Source organism: Erithacus rubecula, assembly GCF_903797595.1.
Source record: "Erithacus rubecula genome assembly, chromosome: 2".
Taxonomy (NCBI): domain Eukaryota; kingdom Metazoa; phylum Chordata; class Aves; order Passeriformes; family Muscicapidae; genus Erithacus; species Erithacus rubecula.
Window position 1 is genome coordinate 21,212,787 of NC_136685.1, and position 20,816 is coordinate 21,233,602.

The 20,816-nt window shown below is 35.2% G+C and overlaps 1 protein-coding gene across 1 annotated transcript in view; it reads right to left on the bottom strand.

Moving 5' to 3' along the window:
- Positions 1–20,816, bottom strand: part of CSMD1 (CUB and Sushi multiple domains 1) — a 1,041,152-nt gene that overhangs the window by 483,402 nt on the left and 536,934 nt on the right. Inside the window, 1 exon segment of the mRNA XM_079329059.1 lies at positions 9,210–9,417. Within this exon segment, the coding sequence (XP_079185185.1) occupies positions 9,210–9,417 (208 nt within the window).

A 20,816-nucleotide genomic window follows, 5' to 3' on the forward strand; every position in this document is an offset into this window, starting at 1 on the left:
TCTCATGAAGTAACACAGACCTCCAAAGAAATGTAGATCAGAGAGTTTCAGTTCAAATTCAAATTGGTTTGGGTTTTTGTCTGCTTGTCGGTTTGTTGGTTTTTGGTTTGTTTTTTGGGGTTTTTTTTTTTGTTTGTTTTTGTTTGGTTGGTTGGTTTGTTTTGGGTTTTTTTTTCTTTGAGTGGGGGGTTGTCGGTTTGTCTTGGTTTTGTTTTGTTGTGGATTTTGGGGGTTTTTTTGTTTGTTTTTTTCCAGTGGGTATGTTTTTTCACAACTTCTGTGATTATTGCACACAAACCTAGAACCTCTGGCAGGGCTGTATGGCAAAAGGGGAAGGGGAAAAGAATTTAATATAACATTCCAGAAGTCAAAATATCTGTATGTTTTGTTTTACTCTTCAGGTTGACTGCATTGGATAGATACTGTGTAAAACCAAGAATTTTAGCAATTCATAAATATCTCTAAGAAAAGTTTCTAATCTGACTACATTTGTATGAACTATTTCATAATTAAAACATATTTGCCTGAATACAGTGTCAAGAATTTTGTGAGTAAATGAAGCTAATGGTATAGATATTCTAGAATAATGCAACAGACCTAGTAGAAGGATATTTTAGGACCACACTGAAATCTCAGAGTTATAAAATCTATTCAGAAAGATAGTAAAGTAGTGGTATTTTAAGCAATCTGAGTCCTCTTTTGATGTATTTAAACCATGATCACATACTTAATTTTAAAAAATCTAGTGCTTTTTACGTTCTTTTAAATGTAGTAGAAAATTATACCATCAGTCACAGTGCTTCCTTAAGTGAGTTCTCTCACTCTTGTGTTCCTGTCAGTTTGTGATGTGCTATGAATGAAGCCTTTATGCCTCTTCAGCACAGTAGACTGTAAATTAATAGATGCAAAGAAAGCAATAGTGTTCTGTGAATTAAGTGTCAATTTAGAGCCTCTGTACTTCTCACTTCATACAGGACTCACATGCTGGTGTTAACAGCTAAGTGGTCTCTGTGTCCTCACAGCTAACACAGGCAAGAGATTATATGAGTTCAGTCACTACTATTAGCCTGAAGTATATTTACCCTCCTATCTATTTTAAGGTCAAAATCCTTTCATAACCTTCAACATATGTTCATGCATACAGATACTAATATGTATTTTTATAAAGTACAAGAGATAACTAATGCATTCCATATATGCTTTCTTCAAGATTTCTATGAGAGATATTATCATAAACTAAACATATTTATTGAGATTTATCTTTGCAGCAGGACTCTATACAATATTTTTTTGTAAATCAGATTAATCTGAAGATTATATATATATATATATACACACACACATATATACAATGTATAATAGGAAGGAAAATCGTGGTCCTTATTCCTTCCAACACTTTTTTTCTTCCAGTACAATGCAAACAACTGAGAGACCACATTCAAATTTGGATGCTACATTTCAGTTTATTTTTGAAACCACTATTTGTACTCTATTTTCTTCTCTTCATTGCAGCCATTTCAACCATTAGAATCTGCAGGTTCATCACTGCAAATAGCAGAGCTTGTCTCCTTATATATTATATACTACTACATTGTTTAATATACATTTCAATAATTAAAAAAAACCAAAAAAACACACAACAACCAGGCATGTTCCTCTGTATCAAAACAATTTTTAAAAATGCCACTGGGATGCTGAAAGCAAAACGAAGATGATGCCCAGGAGGGTGGAAACAAATGTAACCCTATCTTAAGATGCCAATTTCCCTGCAGCTTTGCTTTCTTAACCATAGTCAAGTTTTATATTCTCTCCTATATAAATTTTAGGAAGGGGGAACTGTTCACTACCTGTCTCATCCACACTGGTTTTTTTTTAAATATCCATGGACTCCAAAGATACTAAGCGGCATTCACTGTATTTCCCCAAGCCTGCTAGCAATTTACTTACAACTGTGGATAATTCATTTTTTCAAGTAGGCATTTGAATGCCTAAAGAAAATCCATTTTGGAACATGATGATTTTGATAAATATAGCCAAGTACAAGATATATCAGTGATGATATCAGCTTATTAATCCTTATTATGGGAAAACAGTAGGAGTGAAGAAGCTGTTTATCTGTACATGTTTGGGTTTAGCAACTGCTTTTAAAAAAAAGAACTGGCTATAGAAACTGAACTAAAACTTGCTATTTCCCACTCAGGGAATTTTAAGACTCTGGAGAGCAGTACTTCTAGAACTAGAGTACACCAGTTGCCTATATGACATGTTTAGTATACATAGCTGATGCCCCATGCAAAACACTCTGCCAATTTTCTGGATAAATTCCCTAATATATGAGTTGGAATAATCCTTTCTGAGACTGTGCTTAACAGCTCTGAGACCAGTGAGATATTATCTTTGAGACCAGAACACAATTCCACAGAAAACACAGGAACTCAAGTTCAGCACTTTGTTTGCAAACTTTTGATAGAACATTTGGATTATGACTAAAGCACTTTAAAAAAAGAAAAGTTTGAGGCTATTTGTTTTTCAAATTTAGCTAGCAGAAACCAGGATCAACTATGATTTGGCCATTCTTTTATTCTTTTTTTTCGGGTAGATTTTAACAGCTTTTAAGATTGAATCATTTAACACAGCAGGGAATGCTGAGGGAGGATGCAGAAATAGGACACATTTGTGGTAGTGAAGAGAGCAGCAGGAGCATAGTTATGGCCAACAAAAATAGGTAGGAGAAATCCAGAGAGATAAGCATCAGTACCAAAGGCAGCAACTGACAGGACTAAGAGATGGGGAAAAGGTGTGTTCCACTGAGCCTTTTGAGGGGATACAGTGCTTGCCATACGACTTATTTTGGGGATTTTTCTGTCATTAATTCAGTTTTCAATATATAAATCCCCTCTGATGATGTCTGAGGTAACAAGTGTTTGAACGAATTATGTAGGGATGAAATCTGTTAATAAAATTGCATTTTATTAACAGAAATTTCACTCTAATCAGGTAAATACACATATTATGAATTAAAAAGTCTGCCATATTCTGTCAAGGTCACTAATTCTTTGGTCTTAAAAAGAACTTCATACAGGCACACAATCAACATTAGCCACTCGTCATAATATTTCTTTGTCCTTCCAATGTATTTTGGGGATATGGAACTGAATAGTGCTCTATATTAAATCAGTTTTAAACCTTTTAATGTTGCTTTATATATTTAATAAGTTAGGCCCAAGTGCTAGATAACATTATTGCTAATTTTTGCATGCCATAGATTATGTAATTTTTACATGGTAACTGAGAACTCTGCAATGTGAAAGTCAACAGAAAGAATTTGAGGGCAACTATTTGAGGGCAGCTTATTTTCCTGAAAAAAAAAAAAAAAAAAAAAAAAAAACAAACTCTTCCAGTAGAGAAGCTTATACTTATTGGTTTTACTAACCAATAAGCTAATAGGGGAAATCCAGGTAAAAGCTAGAGAAAGGTAATAGTTTTCAAAAACTAGCAGGCAGCGATAGAATTCTTTACAATTAACATCAAGGCAAGAATATAACTTTGCAGAATTTCCCTGGTGACACAAAAAAAAAAAAAAAAAAAAAGGAATAATGGTCATGACATCACCAAAGAGGTTTAAAAATTAAGCAATTACAAGTAAATAAATAAAAATCTAGTAGTTTCCTTAAATGAAAAAGCTGGACTCTAACTGCCTTCCCTTTGTTACATGGCCATGGCATGTCTTTTCTCACCTGATGGAGAAGAAAACAAAAAAGGTACCTTATATTGGCACAGGTAGATCCCAAGCCTTTTTCTGGTGTAGAACTACTTGACTGAAGGTGATCCACAAGCTATACATCTTTTAACAGCAAACCAATAGATGGTGCTCTTTAGCTGTCTAATTATGTAATTCTGAGCTAAACACTCAGCTCAGATGTCTGGATCAGCTGCCATACGTGTCTCTCATAAAGGTGATCTAGACCACTCCATTACCTCATGCACTACTCTGCTATAGGCCTCTCACAAGGACATTGTAAATAACACATCAACAGATATAAACAGGACAGAAAGCATGCAACTTGAAATCCCACTATTTTGAAATATATCTGTGTTTGGACTGGTGTGTTTAGCTAAGAAACACAAAATAGTATCCAGCTGTTAGAGGAGTTATTCATTAACACAGAAACAAGAAGTGAGTTTCAGATGACCCCAGGTACTTATGTCAAATTGCCTGCCAAAATTATAGCAATTAATTAGTGCTGCTTCCAAATCACTCACATCCACATACATTTTTATGGCTTTTCACTATGATATTGGCATGATTTATAAGGAAGTCAGAATAACCTTAAAGGTAATTTTAAATAGTATCAGGAAATTAATTTAGACTAAAAAGTACAAAGTGTAGTTCATTCTCCTGCATTGGTAAATACTGAAAATAATATGAAGGATATTAATTTTGGGTTGAAATTGAAGCACAGTATGATAAAATCAATATTTTAAAGTCAAAAAGAAAAAAATAATTGAACAAAATTTGTTCAAAATTAGGATTCCATATTAAAAAAAAAAATTTGAAGAATTATTCTTAATATCATAATCACCTTTTTTGCACACAAGACATGTATAGCAATCTAAGATAATTTGATGAGCTTGTAGATATTATGTCCAAGCCCACACTTAACATGAAAAAGCCTAAGTTGGTCCTATCTATGCCCATGTGGTTGTATACATTTACTTAACCTACAAGTAATAAAAAATCCCCAAACTTCCATCTCAAGAAGGAGTCTTGGGAAAGATTAAGAGATTTGCAATAGGATATTTCCCTAAGTAATAGATTTCTATTTCAAAACTGTGTTCAGCTAAAGTTTGGATTTTAGGATACTTAAGATAGTACTTAATACTCTCTTGATTTAATTTTTAGTACTATATAACTTATGCAGACATCTAAAGGGACAACACAGGAGCCCTTCAGATCCAAAAGAGCAACCATTTGGTGGGCTTGGAGATGGGCTCCACACATAGCAGAGGCAGTCTTTCTGTTATGGTCTCACAAATACTGTTTGTGGCATTGCAAGCAATAGCTTACTAACTCAAACTTACTTTACACTTAAAACTCCTTAGTAGTAGTAAACTAAGCAAATTATTCTAATTCAGAAAGATTTATTTCACCTACAGTCTAGCTGTTAATATTTCTACTTCTTTTACAGATTAAAAAGCATTTTCTGTGTCCTTCCCATTCATTTTGCACTGATGTTCCTCTTTTTAAGCCTATTGATGCTTCTATTGATTCAAAGCATAATTAAAAATGTCATCACCTATATTCATTAAAGATCCAGAGCTGCACCATGAATCACTTTAGACCTTCTAATCATGTCAATAAAATAAATAACTTAACTCTTTTATAAACTAATTAAATTAGGATAGACCATATGAGTGATTTTGAAAATAAAAAAGGTAAGCAAATCTCTTCTTTCTTGCCAATGCATTGGAAAACAAACCAATGATCAGCTATATAAAATGGAAATATAAAATGGAATATCTTATAAAAGTTTTAGAAACGTGTGGCATATTAGCAATATAAAAACATTACTATTATATAAGTGCAAGATGCATAATCTATATAAGCACTATAACATAAAATCTCTTAATGCACATATTTTATAGATACATCAGAATACTTTCCTTCAGCATTTAGATTCCACTTCTTCTTGCATTTCAATTGCTTTACTTCAGAAAAACATGCCCATCCTGTTTATACTGTAATCATGTTGGAACTGCTTCTAACATTGCTGATATGTTTGGAGAGGGTAATCCAGACATATTGCATCATACACCAAAACCACTAAAGAATAATCAGTCTGAAATTAATTTATTGTCCTCTTTCTAGCTTTTACAGTGCTCATATATGCCTTTTTTCACTTATTCTACAGCAAGTATTCCTTTAAGGGAAAAAAACACCCCAATTACCAGACCCTGCTAATGGAATATGTGACTTCTAATACAGAATTAATGACTAAAGATGTTGATATGATGCCAGATACAATAAAAGGGAGCAATTAAAAAAAGTCACATTTTCAGATGATAACACCCCTAGACCATCAGTTTTAAGTATGGAACAACTTCCCATTTAAACACACAGCTGATTTTAGCATATTACAGAATGCACTACATTTAGCATGGCTCTAATGTCGCTATGGTAACTGTTCTGGCTTAAATATAGCTGAATGTGTATCTTCATTCCAAGTTTTCCAATACTCCTTTAAATATTTCTTACAAAACTCCCCATAGATTCTCCAGACTTTGATTCTGTCCTAATCCTGCACTGATACCAGTACTGTTCATAGTATCTTCATCCATGACATGGACCGTGGGATAAAGTGCACCCTCAATGAGTTTGCTGAGGACACCAGAATGTGTGGTGACATTGACACACCTGAGGAATAGGATGCCATCCAGAGGTACCAGGACAAGCTCGAAACGTGGGCCCATGGGAAGCTCAAGAGGATCGAAAATGCCAAGTGTAAGGTGCTACACTTGGGTCAGGACAACCCCTCGCACCAGTCCAGGCTGGGGATGAACAGAGCAGCCTGCCAAGGAAGACTTGAGGATGCTGGTGGATGAGAGCTGGACATGAGCTCACATCGTGTGGCCTCAAAAGCCAAATGTGTCCTGGGCTGCATCAAAAGCACCACAGCCAGTAGGGCAAGGGAGGGGGTTCTGCCCCTCTGCTCTGGTGACACCCTGGAGCGCTACATTCAGCACAGGAAAGACAAGTCCATACCTGTTCATGCCAGTACAGATGAGGGCCACAAAAATGATATGGCTTGAACACCTCTCATATGAGAAAAGGCTGAGAGTTGTGGCTGTTCAGCCTGGAAAGAGAAGGCTCTGTGGAAATCTCATTTCAGCCTTTCAGTACTTAAAAGAGGTTTATAAGAAAGAAAAGAACAATTTTTTTAGCAGAACATGATTTGATAGGACAAGGAGTAATGATTTTAAAGAGGGCAGATTTAGACTACATATAAAGAAGACATTTTTTGACAGTGAGGGTGGAAGAACACTGGAAAAGGTTGCCCTGAGAGATGGTGGATGTCCATCCCCAAAAACATTCAAGGTGAGGACTGAGCAACCTGATCCAGTCAAATATGTCTTTGCCCAGAGCAGAGGGGTATTACTAGATTATCTTTTAAGGTTCCTTCCAACCCAAATTATAGGATGACTCTATGACCTTAGGAACACACAATAAATCCAGGTTTTAGAGATAAGTGCTAAATTATAATCTCCAACATACCACAGTAAGCAACAATAATGTTGAGATTGAAGTCTAGGAGAAATGAAATTCTTACTATATCTCTGTTCCAATGTAAAGCTGATCAATATTGCATGAGATCAAAGCAAGATGTTTCCAATGCCTTCTGCTCATATTCTACTTCATTTATTACCAGAAATCAAAAGCACAAATATGTTGTAAAATGTCTAGTAGAGTCTCTTACACAAAATCAAATGAACACACTTTTATGTTCTGTAGAAACATTTCATTCGTTGTTCCTCTTCAAGATTTCAGCTTCTGATCCTTAGAAGTCCTAAGAAGAAAACTTTTTCATTGATGATCATTGTGCATGTCTGTGCATGAGTGAGAAGCAAGGGGGTACTTATGCACTGTACTTCAGACAGACAGGAGCATTCAATTTGGTATCAAGCTGCTTCATTGACTGCCATTACACAACTTTTGCTCATGTAGAAATGTTAGAGACTAATCTTGTGATGCCTTTTCCTGGTGTTAGAAGATTGAGAGCCAGATACAGCTAAGGGATAAAGGGTTTTTACCTTGGTGTTTTAATAAGGATCCTTATGGTGCACCACTTTGCCAAGGTGGGATGTGCCGCAGTGCACACACACACTGATCGAGTTTACAATTTATAGGCTTTACAGATTAGCATATCTAACAAGGATACCCCAATGGAAGGTCTGGATGAATGGCATGATATTCCCCCATCCACGAAATTCCCCCCTGGATTGGCCAAATCTCTAGTTTGCAGGATATGTTATAGAGCGTGCCTTGGTCTCCCAAGACAGCATCAACCACCTCATGGCTTTCCGGCCTCCTGCCACAACGCTTTTAGGATGTTTGTTCTCCTGCCTAACAAAATACTAGGACTATACTAAATTGTCAAACTTAAGAAATTACAAGTATGCATGATACTGAGGATACATAAAAGATATATAAAAGGTATATAAAAGAAAAGGCAAGAATTCATCTTGGTATCAGTGACATAAGTCTACGTGTGTCTTTCAACCAAAGTTTTTACATAGTTGCCAAGTAGAGTTACCACATGTTTTTATTGAAAGATTTTCAAAAGATCAGATGCTAGCTAGAGCTTCACAATTGTTAATATATTGCACTGTCTAGCCTGTTATGACATCAAAATAATAGTGGGATTGATTCCTATCTCTAGAAAGGCATTCTGAAGATAATAACCTTCAGTCATCTGAGAGAAGATCTACATTTTCCTAGGCTAAATTTTATAGCAATGGTGCATATGTCAACCACGACATTTTCAGAGATGAAAAGGATGAAAAACATGCATATGTAGGCTGCAAAGAAATCCTAATGCAAACTATTCCACAACTTAATCCATTCCCAAGGCAGAACTATCATCTTTTACTTATACAGAGAATGTAGATTTAGTGTTACAATTACTAATGCCTAATATTGCTCAGCAATTTCATTAGCTAACATAAGAGAGTAATGCTTCATACACGTAGTAAGATTGAATTACAGCCTGTTTAGAATAAGATGTCATCTATTAGCTGTCCATATTCCTCTTTTACTCTGGCTGATTTTTGCCCACTACTTTCATTGCTGAAGTACAATACCATAATATGTCATTCAAGACGCAACATCAGAAAACGTTCTTATACCAAGTTCAAATATGTAACATGAATTAAATGCTCACTGATAAGATACTTTACAAATATAACTCTGGCAGATAGAGGAAAATAAGAGGAAAGACAAAGATGTGGAAAGAAACAGAAACAAATTTTTTTTTTTTTTTTTTTTTTTTAGTTCTGAAAGGTGAAAGGGAGCAAAAAACAGCCTAAAAGGGACCAAAAAATGATCATTATTAACAGGCAGAAAATATCTTAAATATCCTCTGATATCTCTTCAGATAGGCACCAAAGAAAGAAAAACAGGAAGTGAGATTTTTACAAGATCTCTGACTTACCATATTGATGGTGCTTCTGTTCCACTGATCTCTAGAAAGTCATATCCTTCCTCTAACTGGAAGTCAGTAAAGACTAAAGCAATGGTGTCTCCTGGTTCAGCCAATATGGTCCAGGTGCAATCAGCATTATTCTCATACTCAGAAGGGAAGTGTGGACTTGAAATAGTTCCACTTGTCCCACGCAGTGTCCCTCCACAAGCTCCTTCAGCTGACAAACAGAATATCGATTACTGATGAAGCTGCACTTCAAACCAGTGAAGCACCATCCTTGTTTCTGCCATAGCAAACCCAGCTCTTCTCTACCCACTGAGGTCCCACAAATATATGCACATACAGAAACAAATATTATCCGGGTCAAAGGAATGGAATACTGTCAGGCCTTTAAGCAACAGAGTGTTTTGGTGACATTTTTTCCTTGTTGGTGTCACTTCATCATCAGGCCAAACAAGAATGAAGGTTAACAGGGACCCCTGTAATGAGCTGATTTGGAGAATCTGGCTCTGCAAATGTATGAAAAACAGAAAAACTCTAAGAATGAACTGGGCACAAAATCACAGAAACACAGACTCTTTGTGATACAAATTTAAAAATATTGAACAATTATTTTCTTCACTTATTTCTTGTAACAAAAAAAAAAAAAAAAAAAAACCAAAACAATCAAAAACCACCTGCAGAAAAAATATTTATATAGATTTAAACACTGTTCTAAACTAGAAAGCATTAATAACATCATACTACCCTTTCTCATTTTTTGTTCCAAATCAGGATATTTACAGATAACAAATGAATTCATTTGAATTCAATGAATTCATTGAATTCATTCATCCAATTAATTCCTTGTTGTGAGATGGACCTTCCAAGGTTCATCCATCACCAGTTAATATTATATATATATGTTTTTAATGATTATTAACTTTTTTTTTTAATTAAAAGCATAGGAATTTTCTCCTAAATCTTGCATGTTAAAATTTTGCCAAAGGATTTAGCAAATTTCTTGTATTTTACTTGCTCAGTAAGATTTCACTGAAAGCTTTAAAATGCTTTCTGATTATCAGCAGTATTTGATGTTAAAACATATAATTAAAAACCCTCAAGAAAATATGTCATCCATACAATTCATTGACATAAGAAATTACAAATTCTTCAGGTGCCTTTTGCTATTTGATAATATGGTTATGAATGCCATAGCAATAGCAATAAAAAATATTTCTGTATAGAAGAAAAATCAGAAGAGAAGCATTATATTTTTATCTATTTTATCAACTTTACTTACTGCTACTGTCATTAGGTATTACTTGCATACTATAGGTGCATGTGGAGATTCAAAAACACATAGCTTGGCAAGGTATACCACAAGGAACTTATAGTCTAATTAGGATAATAACTGAATAGCTAATTAGAAACAACAGAACAGGGTAGGAGTAGAGCTGTGCTTGTCAATCATAATTGAAAGCCTGTCAGAGAAAATGTATTTTAAATTGTAAATTGTATACATTCAAAAAAAGGAGACTTTTAAAAGGGACTAAATAGCCAATAAGTGACTGAAATAAAAGGGAGAATTGAAAGAAAAACATTACAGAAATTATTCTATATCTGCCTAAGCAATGTATAGAGCATTAATTTGACTAAAAAAAAGAGAGAAAGCTTCTGAATGGCTCAAACAGGTATCCACCTCTATGATTCTACATACAAGACACATTTTGATATACACAAATGTAACATAACCTTGTCTACCAAAGCTTTACTGATTTAATTTCTTGGCATACAAATTTTTCAGAGGAGGTCATGCCTTTTCAATAAATTTCACAGCTTACTTTCTAGAGCCAGATATTTAAAAGTGTTTGTTCTTTTTTAAAAAGAAAGAATAGAGCTAGAATCGATTGAATTTCCTAAAAGATTTCTTTTTGTTGGTAATATTAGGCCATTTCTGTGATTCCTTCCTCAATTTCTGGCTTTTTTATACAGTGCATATTGAAAGGGCCATTGTGCCCCTGAGGAAAGAAAGGGGGAAAGGAAGTGAAAATTAAAGAACCATGGATAAAGCTGAGAATCTGAGTAAAATTTTCTGGTGCATAATACATTCTAAGATTAAAATAATTTGAAAACTATTGTAAATCTATAATAAATCAGAAAGGAGAATTGACTTTTGTTACTCAATGATATCTAAAATGACTCTATTCCCCCAGTGTTTGTCTGTCTGTGTGTGTGTTTTGGTCTTGCTGTTGTAGTTTTGCTTTTTTATTTGTGTTGCTTTTTTCTTCTTCAAATAACTTTCTAGCACTTCATTTCAGATCATTATCCAACCCAAAAAAGAAATACAAATTAACTTCATACATCCTGTACCTTTACTTTTAAGTTTCAAACACATAACAGTTCCACCTGTATTCTTGAAAGCCAGCGAGCAGACTTTTCCCATGCAGGGTAACCAGCAAGATGAGCAAAATCCAAAGTCTGCCATATCTCTTTGGTATAGCTGCTGCTGTTAATTTTTTTTTTATGACAACATCCTCAATTATACCATCTCTCACTGTGTTTTACTGACATTAAGTAGCATACCAGTGGTAAATACAAAAACCCTCACTGTTCCTGCTACAGAGCCCTTGAATAATCTTTGAGCTCTAAATCTCAGAATTTTACTGCTGAAATGTAGTTTATTATTTCTGGCAACTACATGCAAAAATCTAAATTTATACACTGTGCATGACCAATGAGAACCAAAGGAGCTCAGACTACTACAGCTATTGCCCAAAGGGATGCATAGGCCTTTAATCTATTCACAGCTATTCTGAAGAGGTTTGCAAGAAGTCAAGCTAATACAGAAATGGAAAAAGAACATTAGTCAGCTAGGTAAGACACAGAAACCAGCCTGAACCAGACAATATTTTCTCTGTGACAGATGTGGATATGCTCTGAGAATTTCCTTCATCACAAATAGCACACAGGCTAAGGCAACCAGACTGTTGAATAGCAAAGCATAATCCATTGTTGAAGGGAGTGCAGGCAGGCAGGATGTGGCTACACTGCTCAGAGGGCAGGACACAACTCTCTGGTCTTACACAGCTGGTCCCAGAGAGAGTTGCCCTCCTTGGAGTGATCATCATTTTTGGCCATGGCCTTCTTATATCATGCCTCTGAGAGTTAGTTTGAGAGAGTTGATGCTCAAGAATCTTAGTGCATCAATGTGCTTGCAGCAATTTGATAGCAGATAGTGCCTGAGGCTTCATGAATTCAAACTCTATGTGATTTACAAATTGCATTTTAAAATGTGCAAGTAATTAATTCCAAACACTTATGGTTATTTTCAAGTTGTAAGCAACTGCACAAAGTGCTGTTTGTATCAGCATAAATGACTACTTGAAGTATAAAGCTACAAACATTTGGAACTCTCAGTAGTCAGGAATTAAGTGCTCTGAATTTAGAGAATATGCATCTCATATAAAGAACACATGCAAAAACATATGGCTGGCACCACTTGACAAAAAAATATGTATACAGTATAGATGTGTAGCTGAGATAAAACAGATAAACATATCCATCAAGTTAATGCATGCAAAAAATCAAAAGTACCACTGTGGAAGTCAGTGAAAAACCCTCCATTTTTATTCAAGATAGAAAGAGTAATTTCATCAAAAATAATAATCTGAAAATTTTACTAAGTTGTGTTTTGCATAAATGAATCTTGTTACAACAAGTGAGATGCAAGCCTTGATGAGCAGGCAGCCAAGGATGAAGTAAGAATAAAATCAGTATCTTAGAAAACTTCCTTTGAATTGTTTTAGGTATCTTTGAACATTCAATCATTTTTACATTTGGACTTTCCTTACCACACAAATGCTTTCCAGAGTGCAATGTTCTGTATTCTATATACCTTTTTTAATAGATCACATAATAAAATGTTTAGGTATAAAAAAACCCCATTTATTGCATTATAAAAACAAAACAAAATAAAGCAAAAAACTTCAATACTAACCTAACTTTTCAAAATTTACTTAGAACCTTTCAATATTAATTTAGAATTTGAATTTAAATATTTGAATTGACTTTTCACTTGAAGTTTATATTGAAAGCTTTTCACATGATAAATCACATTACTACACTACCCTTGGAACATAAGTGATAAAAACATAGCGATGATTTAAAGTACAAAATTCATAGTAATAAAGTTTTTTCTTGTGTTATTAGTCGTCATTTCCTTATCTATCACTAGCAATAGCATAGGTGCAATTAAAAACTTGAGTGATATTTTATGAATCGTCATCAAATGACATATTGTCATTTTGAGGAACATTTTATAGGTCTTATCAAATAAAGAAAATTGCAGCTTTAGAGGATTCTAAATGAACCATGGACCTAAATTATTTTGCAAGCCTTATTAAATCTCCTCTGAAAAAGTTCTTTCTTTATTGAGGCTGCAGAGCACATCCATGTAGAGATATCTGGGGGTTTGGGTTGATGGGAAGTTGAATGTGGTCCAGCAGTGCCCTGTCAGCCAGGAGAGCCAGCCCTGTCCTGGGGACATCAGGCACAGCATCACCAGCCAGGCAGGGGTGCCTGTCCCACTCTGCATAGCTCTGGAATGCCCCACCTCAGGAACTGTGTGCAGCTCTGCAGGTCTCAATATATGAAGGACATCACATTATTAGAGTGTGTGCAGAGGAGGTCTTGAGGGTGAGATTTAGGAGCAGTGGCTGAGGCCACTTGGCTTGTCCAGCCTGGAGAAGGGTGAGGGATGCCTCATGACACTCTCCAGACAGGCAGCAGAGAGGGAGATCTGACCTCTGCCTGGTGACCATCAACAGGACACAAGGGAACAGAATGAAGCTGTGTCAGAGGAAGCTCAGACTGGACAGTAGGAAAAGGTTCTTCCAGCCAGTCCCAGGGAAATGGTCATGGCACAGGGAAGTTGGAGTTCAAGGAGAAATACAATGTTGCTCTTTCTTACTCATGTGGTTTAATTTCAGGCATTTAAGGAGCTGGAGTCAAAGATCCTTTTGGCTTCCCTTTCACTGAGACATTCTATAACTCTAAGATTTATTCAATTCTATATTAAATGGCATTTTTCTGTGGTTTGTTTGTGAGAAAGTAGATAATTGTACTTCATTAAAAAAAAATCTTCAGTGCAGAGAACACATCTGTGAAATAATGATGAATGATTACTTTCACAAACACATGCTCTGTATATTTTCAAAAAGGTTAGTACGAAGAGTTTGGTAATTGCTTTCTTAAAATAGGTCTTTAAAATTACCATTTTAAAATGCCTTACTGACAAAAAAACAAAAACAAGCCATAGTATATAAATGAAAAGTTTAAAAATATATTTTAGCATGCCAGTGCCAACTGTCAAGCTGCTCAACTGAAGATTCAGAATGACCAAACACATCAAAAAGTGTTACAATGGTGTAGCATTATGCATTCATCTGATAGCTCATTTATCTAATTTAATTCAATGAGGCAGACAGCTATTTAACCAAAATACACACCTCTACTACCTTATCTTCTTTATTATTTTAGGTTTTTGCAGATTTTATTTTGAACAGGTAAAAACCAACACCTCTGCTTTTCTGTGTTATAAAAAATAAAAACTCGCCAGAAAGTGCTTGGGTTTTTTCTATCATCGCTTGAATTCAGATGTACTGCATCTCAGCTAAGTGCTCTAATCAGTTTGCCTCCCTTTCTCAATTTCTTTTCTTGCTGTTGATCAACTTCACATGAATTAAATACTCATTAGAGCATGCATCTAAGATTAATTTTATTTCTCTCTACATGGTTGTCAAAGGGCACTTCAAAATAATTTGGATTGCTCTCTAAGTAGAATTTTGAGGAGGGAGGTTTTGTTAAAATTTCAGAAATTATTGTGGTTTAGCAAAACAGAATCTATTTTACATATATTAAATAATCATATTTCTCAGATGAAGCTAATAGTATGTACAAAATAGAAACACAAAAATTATTGCAATTTGTTTAGAGACCTGCGGGCAACCATTTCAGCTGCAGCATTACTTTGAACATTTTAGCTTTGAGATTCCAGTGAGCTTGATCTAAGTAGACCCCAGTGGGGTCATTCCACAGTTATGGGTCCTGAGAATACTGGACTCAGATGGATAATCTTGCACTGGTTGTTTTTATTTTTTAAATGTTTTGCTTTATTTAGTAAGCTTTAATTATTTATTCTATCATATCTTTTTTTTATATCATAAAGACCTATTTCCTCTCCATCCACTTGGGACAGGATATCTGACCCATTAGTCAAAAAAGTTACATACTTCAAATAATACAGAAATAGTAGTGGACTAATTATTTGCTACCCTGGAAGAAAGTTTCATTCATGAATTGACAGTTTGTACTTGAGCAAACTTAAAACATCAACTCTAACACATTTTTTATGCAAAAACATGGTTTTAAGAAAAGAGAGTTAAATTAAGAAGTTCAAAAATTAATCAGCAGTAATCTCAGACTCTTTCTCTCAAAAACAAAAGTCTTCAGGATATCTTGTAAATATTATCTTCTTTTTCAGTTAAGGGTCCTAAACTGTCTATCAGTGATATGATTGTCCTTTACTTGAGAATATGTTTTTGAACCTGATGTTGATCCCTCAAAGTGACAGTCTACAACAAATGAAGAGTGAAGTCTTAATTTTAAAGCAAAAAGAGAAAAGACTGAGTTCTTTGAGATCAAATGAGATTAATGATTGAAAATTTCACTTTTATTTTAATAATTAGGAAATTTAATACAATTATTCTCAGAATTCTATGGGCATTCATCAAATATCAAATCCTTCATCTTTTTATGACTGAGGGTTTTTTTTTTTTTTTTTTTTTTTTCAATTTTAATAAATGAATCTTTGTCTGATCCTAACTTCGCTATATTGTATGTGGTCAGGCTAAAGTTTTGTTTCCCATTCTTTGACTTTACTGCATCATTCTAGATAGCTCTGCTATGTTTTCATTGTGCTAGTCATCTCATTTTTTCACTTGTTCCCAGTTTATTTCACAGATCAAGCTTTGACCTGGCATAATTTCATTTTTTTTAATCAGGTCCCTCCATACCTAATAATACATGCTAGAACCAGAATATATAAACAGATATATGTGTGTGTAAATATACACACACACTTAAATAAAACTACATGTATCTATGTCCTTAAATCTCTTGAGTGTGATCTACTAGTCCTGCAACTACTATGTAAGAAATTAAGCACTAAATCAGATTATTCTGGAGGTGAACAAAATTGATCAGATAGTAATCTGCTATGTTACTCTAAAAATTAGAAGCTATAGGGTGGATATAAGGAAAATAGTCTCCTTTTATCATGTAATGTAACATCAATAAGCCAAATTATTGGAAAATGTTATTTTTATTTTCCTTTTTAATTTTTCTTTTAATTGTAAATATGGATAATATGGGATCAGGACATCTTTTTCTCCTCCTTAAACTTATAGAACAGCACTTGTCTAAACATCAGAGGCTGAGAAGAAATAACAGAATTTCTTGCTACCTCAGAAGGTATGGATAACAACAAAACCAACAATATCCCTTTGTTATCCTTTTCCAGAAACATCAGCTCTGGATTTCTCTATTCACCTTATTTTACTCTAAGCTTATTTTACTCCTTTCATCCTTTAACGGGAAATATCTTCATTGATTTTATATATATATATAAATGTATGTGTGTATGTAAAAATATATATTTTAACCACTATATTTCTCCAACAGCAATTCTTATATCTGAAACCTGATTAATTATTACTTGTTCCTTTTGGACTTTTCTGAAATGGGATCTTTTTTACTTTGTCTTCTTTATTTTTCCTCCAATAGATGGATGTGTTTTTAATGATAATATATGACATGTTCTTCCCTTCACAGCTATTTTTATTGTGAGAAAAAGCTTACCATTGTAATATCACTAATCCAATTTGTATTCCTAATGTTAGCTTCATAAAAATCTTGACTCATGCAACTATAATCAACTAGGGATTCTCAAAATTACTGAGAATTGAGAACCTAATTATACAAAGTTCATTTAGAAGTAGTCACATATCATAAATCAGCTATTAGTAGAACTACAGAAGAGAATGAAATTAACTTTCAAAATGTTTCAGAATTGTACTGCACAATATTTCAACCTCAAGACAAAGAAGGCAAATGTTTTGGGTGACACTATTATGGTAGCTGAAATTGAGACAAAGAACTTTTTAATTCTCAGGTAAAAACAGTTTAACAGGATATAGGTGGGGCATTGATTCTCACTTAATATTCTTTAAAATTGTACTTTTGTATACATACAGGTATATTTGTATACACATATAAATTTTTTTTGCAGAAACCCATGGTAAATTTCCTGGCTCTCTTACAAGAATTGAAAAGTCCAAAGTTGCTCTAATTTACCTTGTGGACAAACAGGACTGGGTTTTAATAGTTGCCTCATCTTTCAGGATTTACCTTTGAATTTTCTCTGGGGATAGTTTCTTTATTGGGGAATCCAGTTATTTTATTAAAAGAAAATGGGGTTGTGGGGGGGGTGGATTTAAAAAGCAAATGTCTTGACAGTAAAATTATCTAAACTTTCTAAAAATGGCTTTGACTCATTTGATTTCTGTTCAGTGTGCATTCAAAGCTAGCAATGAGACTTCTGCACAGTCCAGTTCCATCAGCTTCTCTATGGCTATACTTTAAAAAGGAAACTGTGCAGCAGGCCAGAATAACAAAATGGTAAATACAAGTTTATGCCGTCTACATCTGGGAGACATAGTAATCCACTAGGAATTTTTCTAACAAAACCATCATTTATACAGTTAGACATTGCATAAATTATGGGACACCAGCTTCCTAATTTTTCTGGAATTATTATGCAACAAAACTGCAGAAAGTAATTTTTCAGCATCAGCAAAACTGGGGAAACATACTACAGACAACAAGGCTGTTACAATTTTTTACTATATAAGCTTCAGTTTTATTTAACTCTGTTATGTTATCTTGAATATGTGCCATGAAATTAGTTTATGATGACAAGAAAGAACAATACCATCTGGAAACAGAACTGTAACAAAAGATATGTTCATGGAAAAGATCAAGGTTCTTAGAGAAACAATAGGGCAACATGTCTTGCTTGAAGTTGTAGTGAATGGAAAGGGCTACCTCGTGGCATATGTTCCAGACTGATAAAACGAAATAAAATAAGGAATGTCTAAAATCTCTCATCAAATCCACATTCCACATCAATTCTAAAAATTCACTGAGGCAATGGCTCAGCTCACATAAATCATTAAGAGTTAACTTTTCTGTTATGATTCTTATTTCTTGTCAGAATGTACACAGAATTCTTTGAATTTTATGTAAGGTCTGTGGGATATTTGGGGCCACACCTGATTTTTTATTAAAAAGGTTAAATTCACAGAGTTACAAATTATGGACAGAATTTCAGTCCTGTGAAAGGTATTTGTATACAGGCAAACACTGCAAAAACAGGCATTATCAAGAGAAATATAATAAATATATAGTAAACACTGATGATACCATGAACTTATGTATATTTTTCAGACACTTGTTTGCTACCTCTCACTAAAAGGACAAGAAAGTCAAAAGCAAACATCTAAAATCAGACACTGAATAGTCAGAAAATTTTTGTTTCTTTCTGTTTTGAAGCACTAGCAAAAGAAATCTGCATTGAGAACTGACTGAAATCAAATAGAGAACTGATTTAAATAAAAAAAATGGACCTGGCCAAAATATTTGTTGGGTTGTTTTTATTATTAACCTTTGCATTTGTTTTGGAGCACAAAATGAGTATAAAATATTTCTTTGCTGCTGCAAGAGGCCTCAGTCACAAGTAACCATTACTTGATAAAACAAGCGCCCTTTGTTGATCATCCACATAGGTAGCAAAAATACTACCAAGGGAGTGGGAGTAAAGGGAGTCCACATGGCATGAGCACAGGCTGAGGAGCACAGGAGACCAGAGGGGTTCTCCTTAGTACAAGGGGAAACACTGAGGTAGGAGTGTCAGATTCCAGCAGAACAGCTCTTTACTAAGGAGCTGGTGCTGGACAGCAGAGCTTTGACCTCTTTGACCACAGGGTCCCCTTCAAGGAATGAGGACAGGACAGGAGACACAGGATCTGCCAGGCTGAGCAGGGCGGGAGTTCTGCTGATCTAGTAAAGAGAGCTCTAAACTAAGTTTGTTATGGACAAATGCCAAAATATAAAGGCAAATGGGAGAACAGGCCCAGGGGAGAAGGTATGGGAACAGAATTCACAGAATGACAGAATCACTAGGTTGCAAGAGACCTTCAAGATCGAGTCCAACTCGTGTCCTAACACCTCAACTAAACCATGGCACCCAGTGCCACATCCAGTCTTTTTTAAAACACATCCAGGGATGATGACTCCACCACCTCCCTGGGCAGACCATTCCAGTACTTTATCACTGTTTCCATGAAAAACGTTTTCCTAATATCCAGCCTGTACCTCCCCTGATGCAGCTTGAGACTGTGTCCTCTCATTCTGTTAGATGCTGCCTGGTAAAAGAGACCAACTCCACCTGGCTACAACCACCTTGCAGGGAGCTGTGGAGAGTGATAAGATCACCCTGAGTCTCCTTTTCTCCAGGCTAAACACCCCCAGGCATTCCTCATACAAGACAATGAATGTGTGTCTCCCTCCCTCTCACAAAGCAACAAGAAGCCATTTGCAGTGGCTGTAAATGTGCTCAACAGGATGCACACTGGACAAACTGAAACTGCATGTACAGTCACAGAACTGTGGTGGGACAGTTCACCTGAATGAAGGGCTCTAGTGGATAGACACAGACTCTTAGGAAATGCAGGGGGAAAAAAGAGAGGCTGCAGCTTAGATGAAATAGGATCTTGAATTAACAGAGCTCTCTCTGCTGCACTGTAGTCAATAAGCTCTTGAACTCCTGCAGGCTAGAATGAGAAGGGAAAGCCAAGAGGGAGGTCATTATTGTGAATACCTGCTACAGGCTATCTGATTGAGTAGTGATCAAAACTGTTGAAGTGCTAAAAGTTTTTCAGACACAAGGTCTGGTAATCATCAGAGACTTGAACTACCCCAGCATCTCTGGGGATGGCAACATAGCAGAGGGCAAGCAATGTACTAGATATCTGATGTCACAATTTTTTTAATGTAGGTACTGGACAGGCTAACTTAATGTAAGAACAAAAAAACATTCTGATAAATCATATTTAACAGCAGCTGTGGTCACAATGACCATTAGTTGACCAATTTATAGAATCAACACCTTGGACTTCAGCAGAACAGTTTTCAACTTATTTGTGAAGTGATAAACAGCATGTCATAGGCTGAGGTCTTGAAGGAAAGGACTGCCATTCAGACAGACTTTTATGTCAAGATTTAACAAGCTGGAAGAATAACAGATATCTGATGAAATTCCAAAACAGAAATGCAAAGTCTTATACCTGGAATGGATCATCCTGCATCCATGCAAAAATTATTTGCTGGGTGGCATCTCTGACAAAAGGACCCGAAGTCCTGGTGAACCACAAGCTGATTGTATGGTGCACCTCTGCAGCATTGAAAGCTTGCCTCCTGTGGGGTGCATGAAAGAGCACAGCCAGCAGCTAAAGGGAG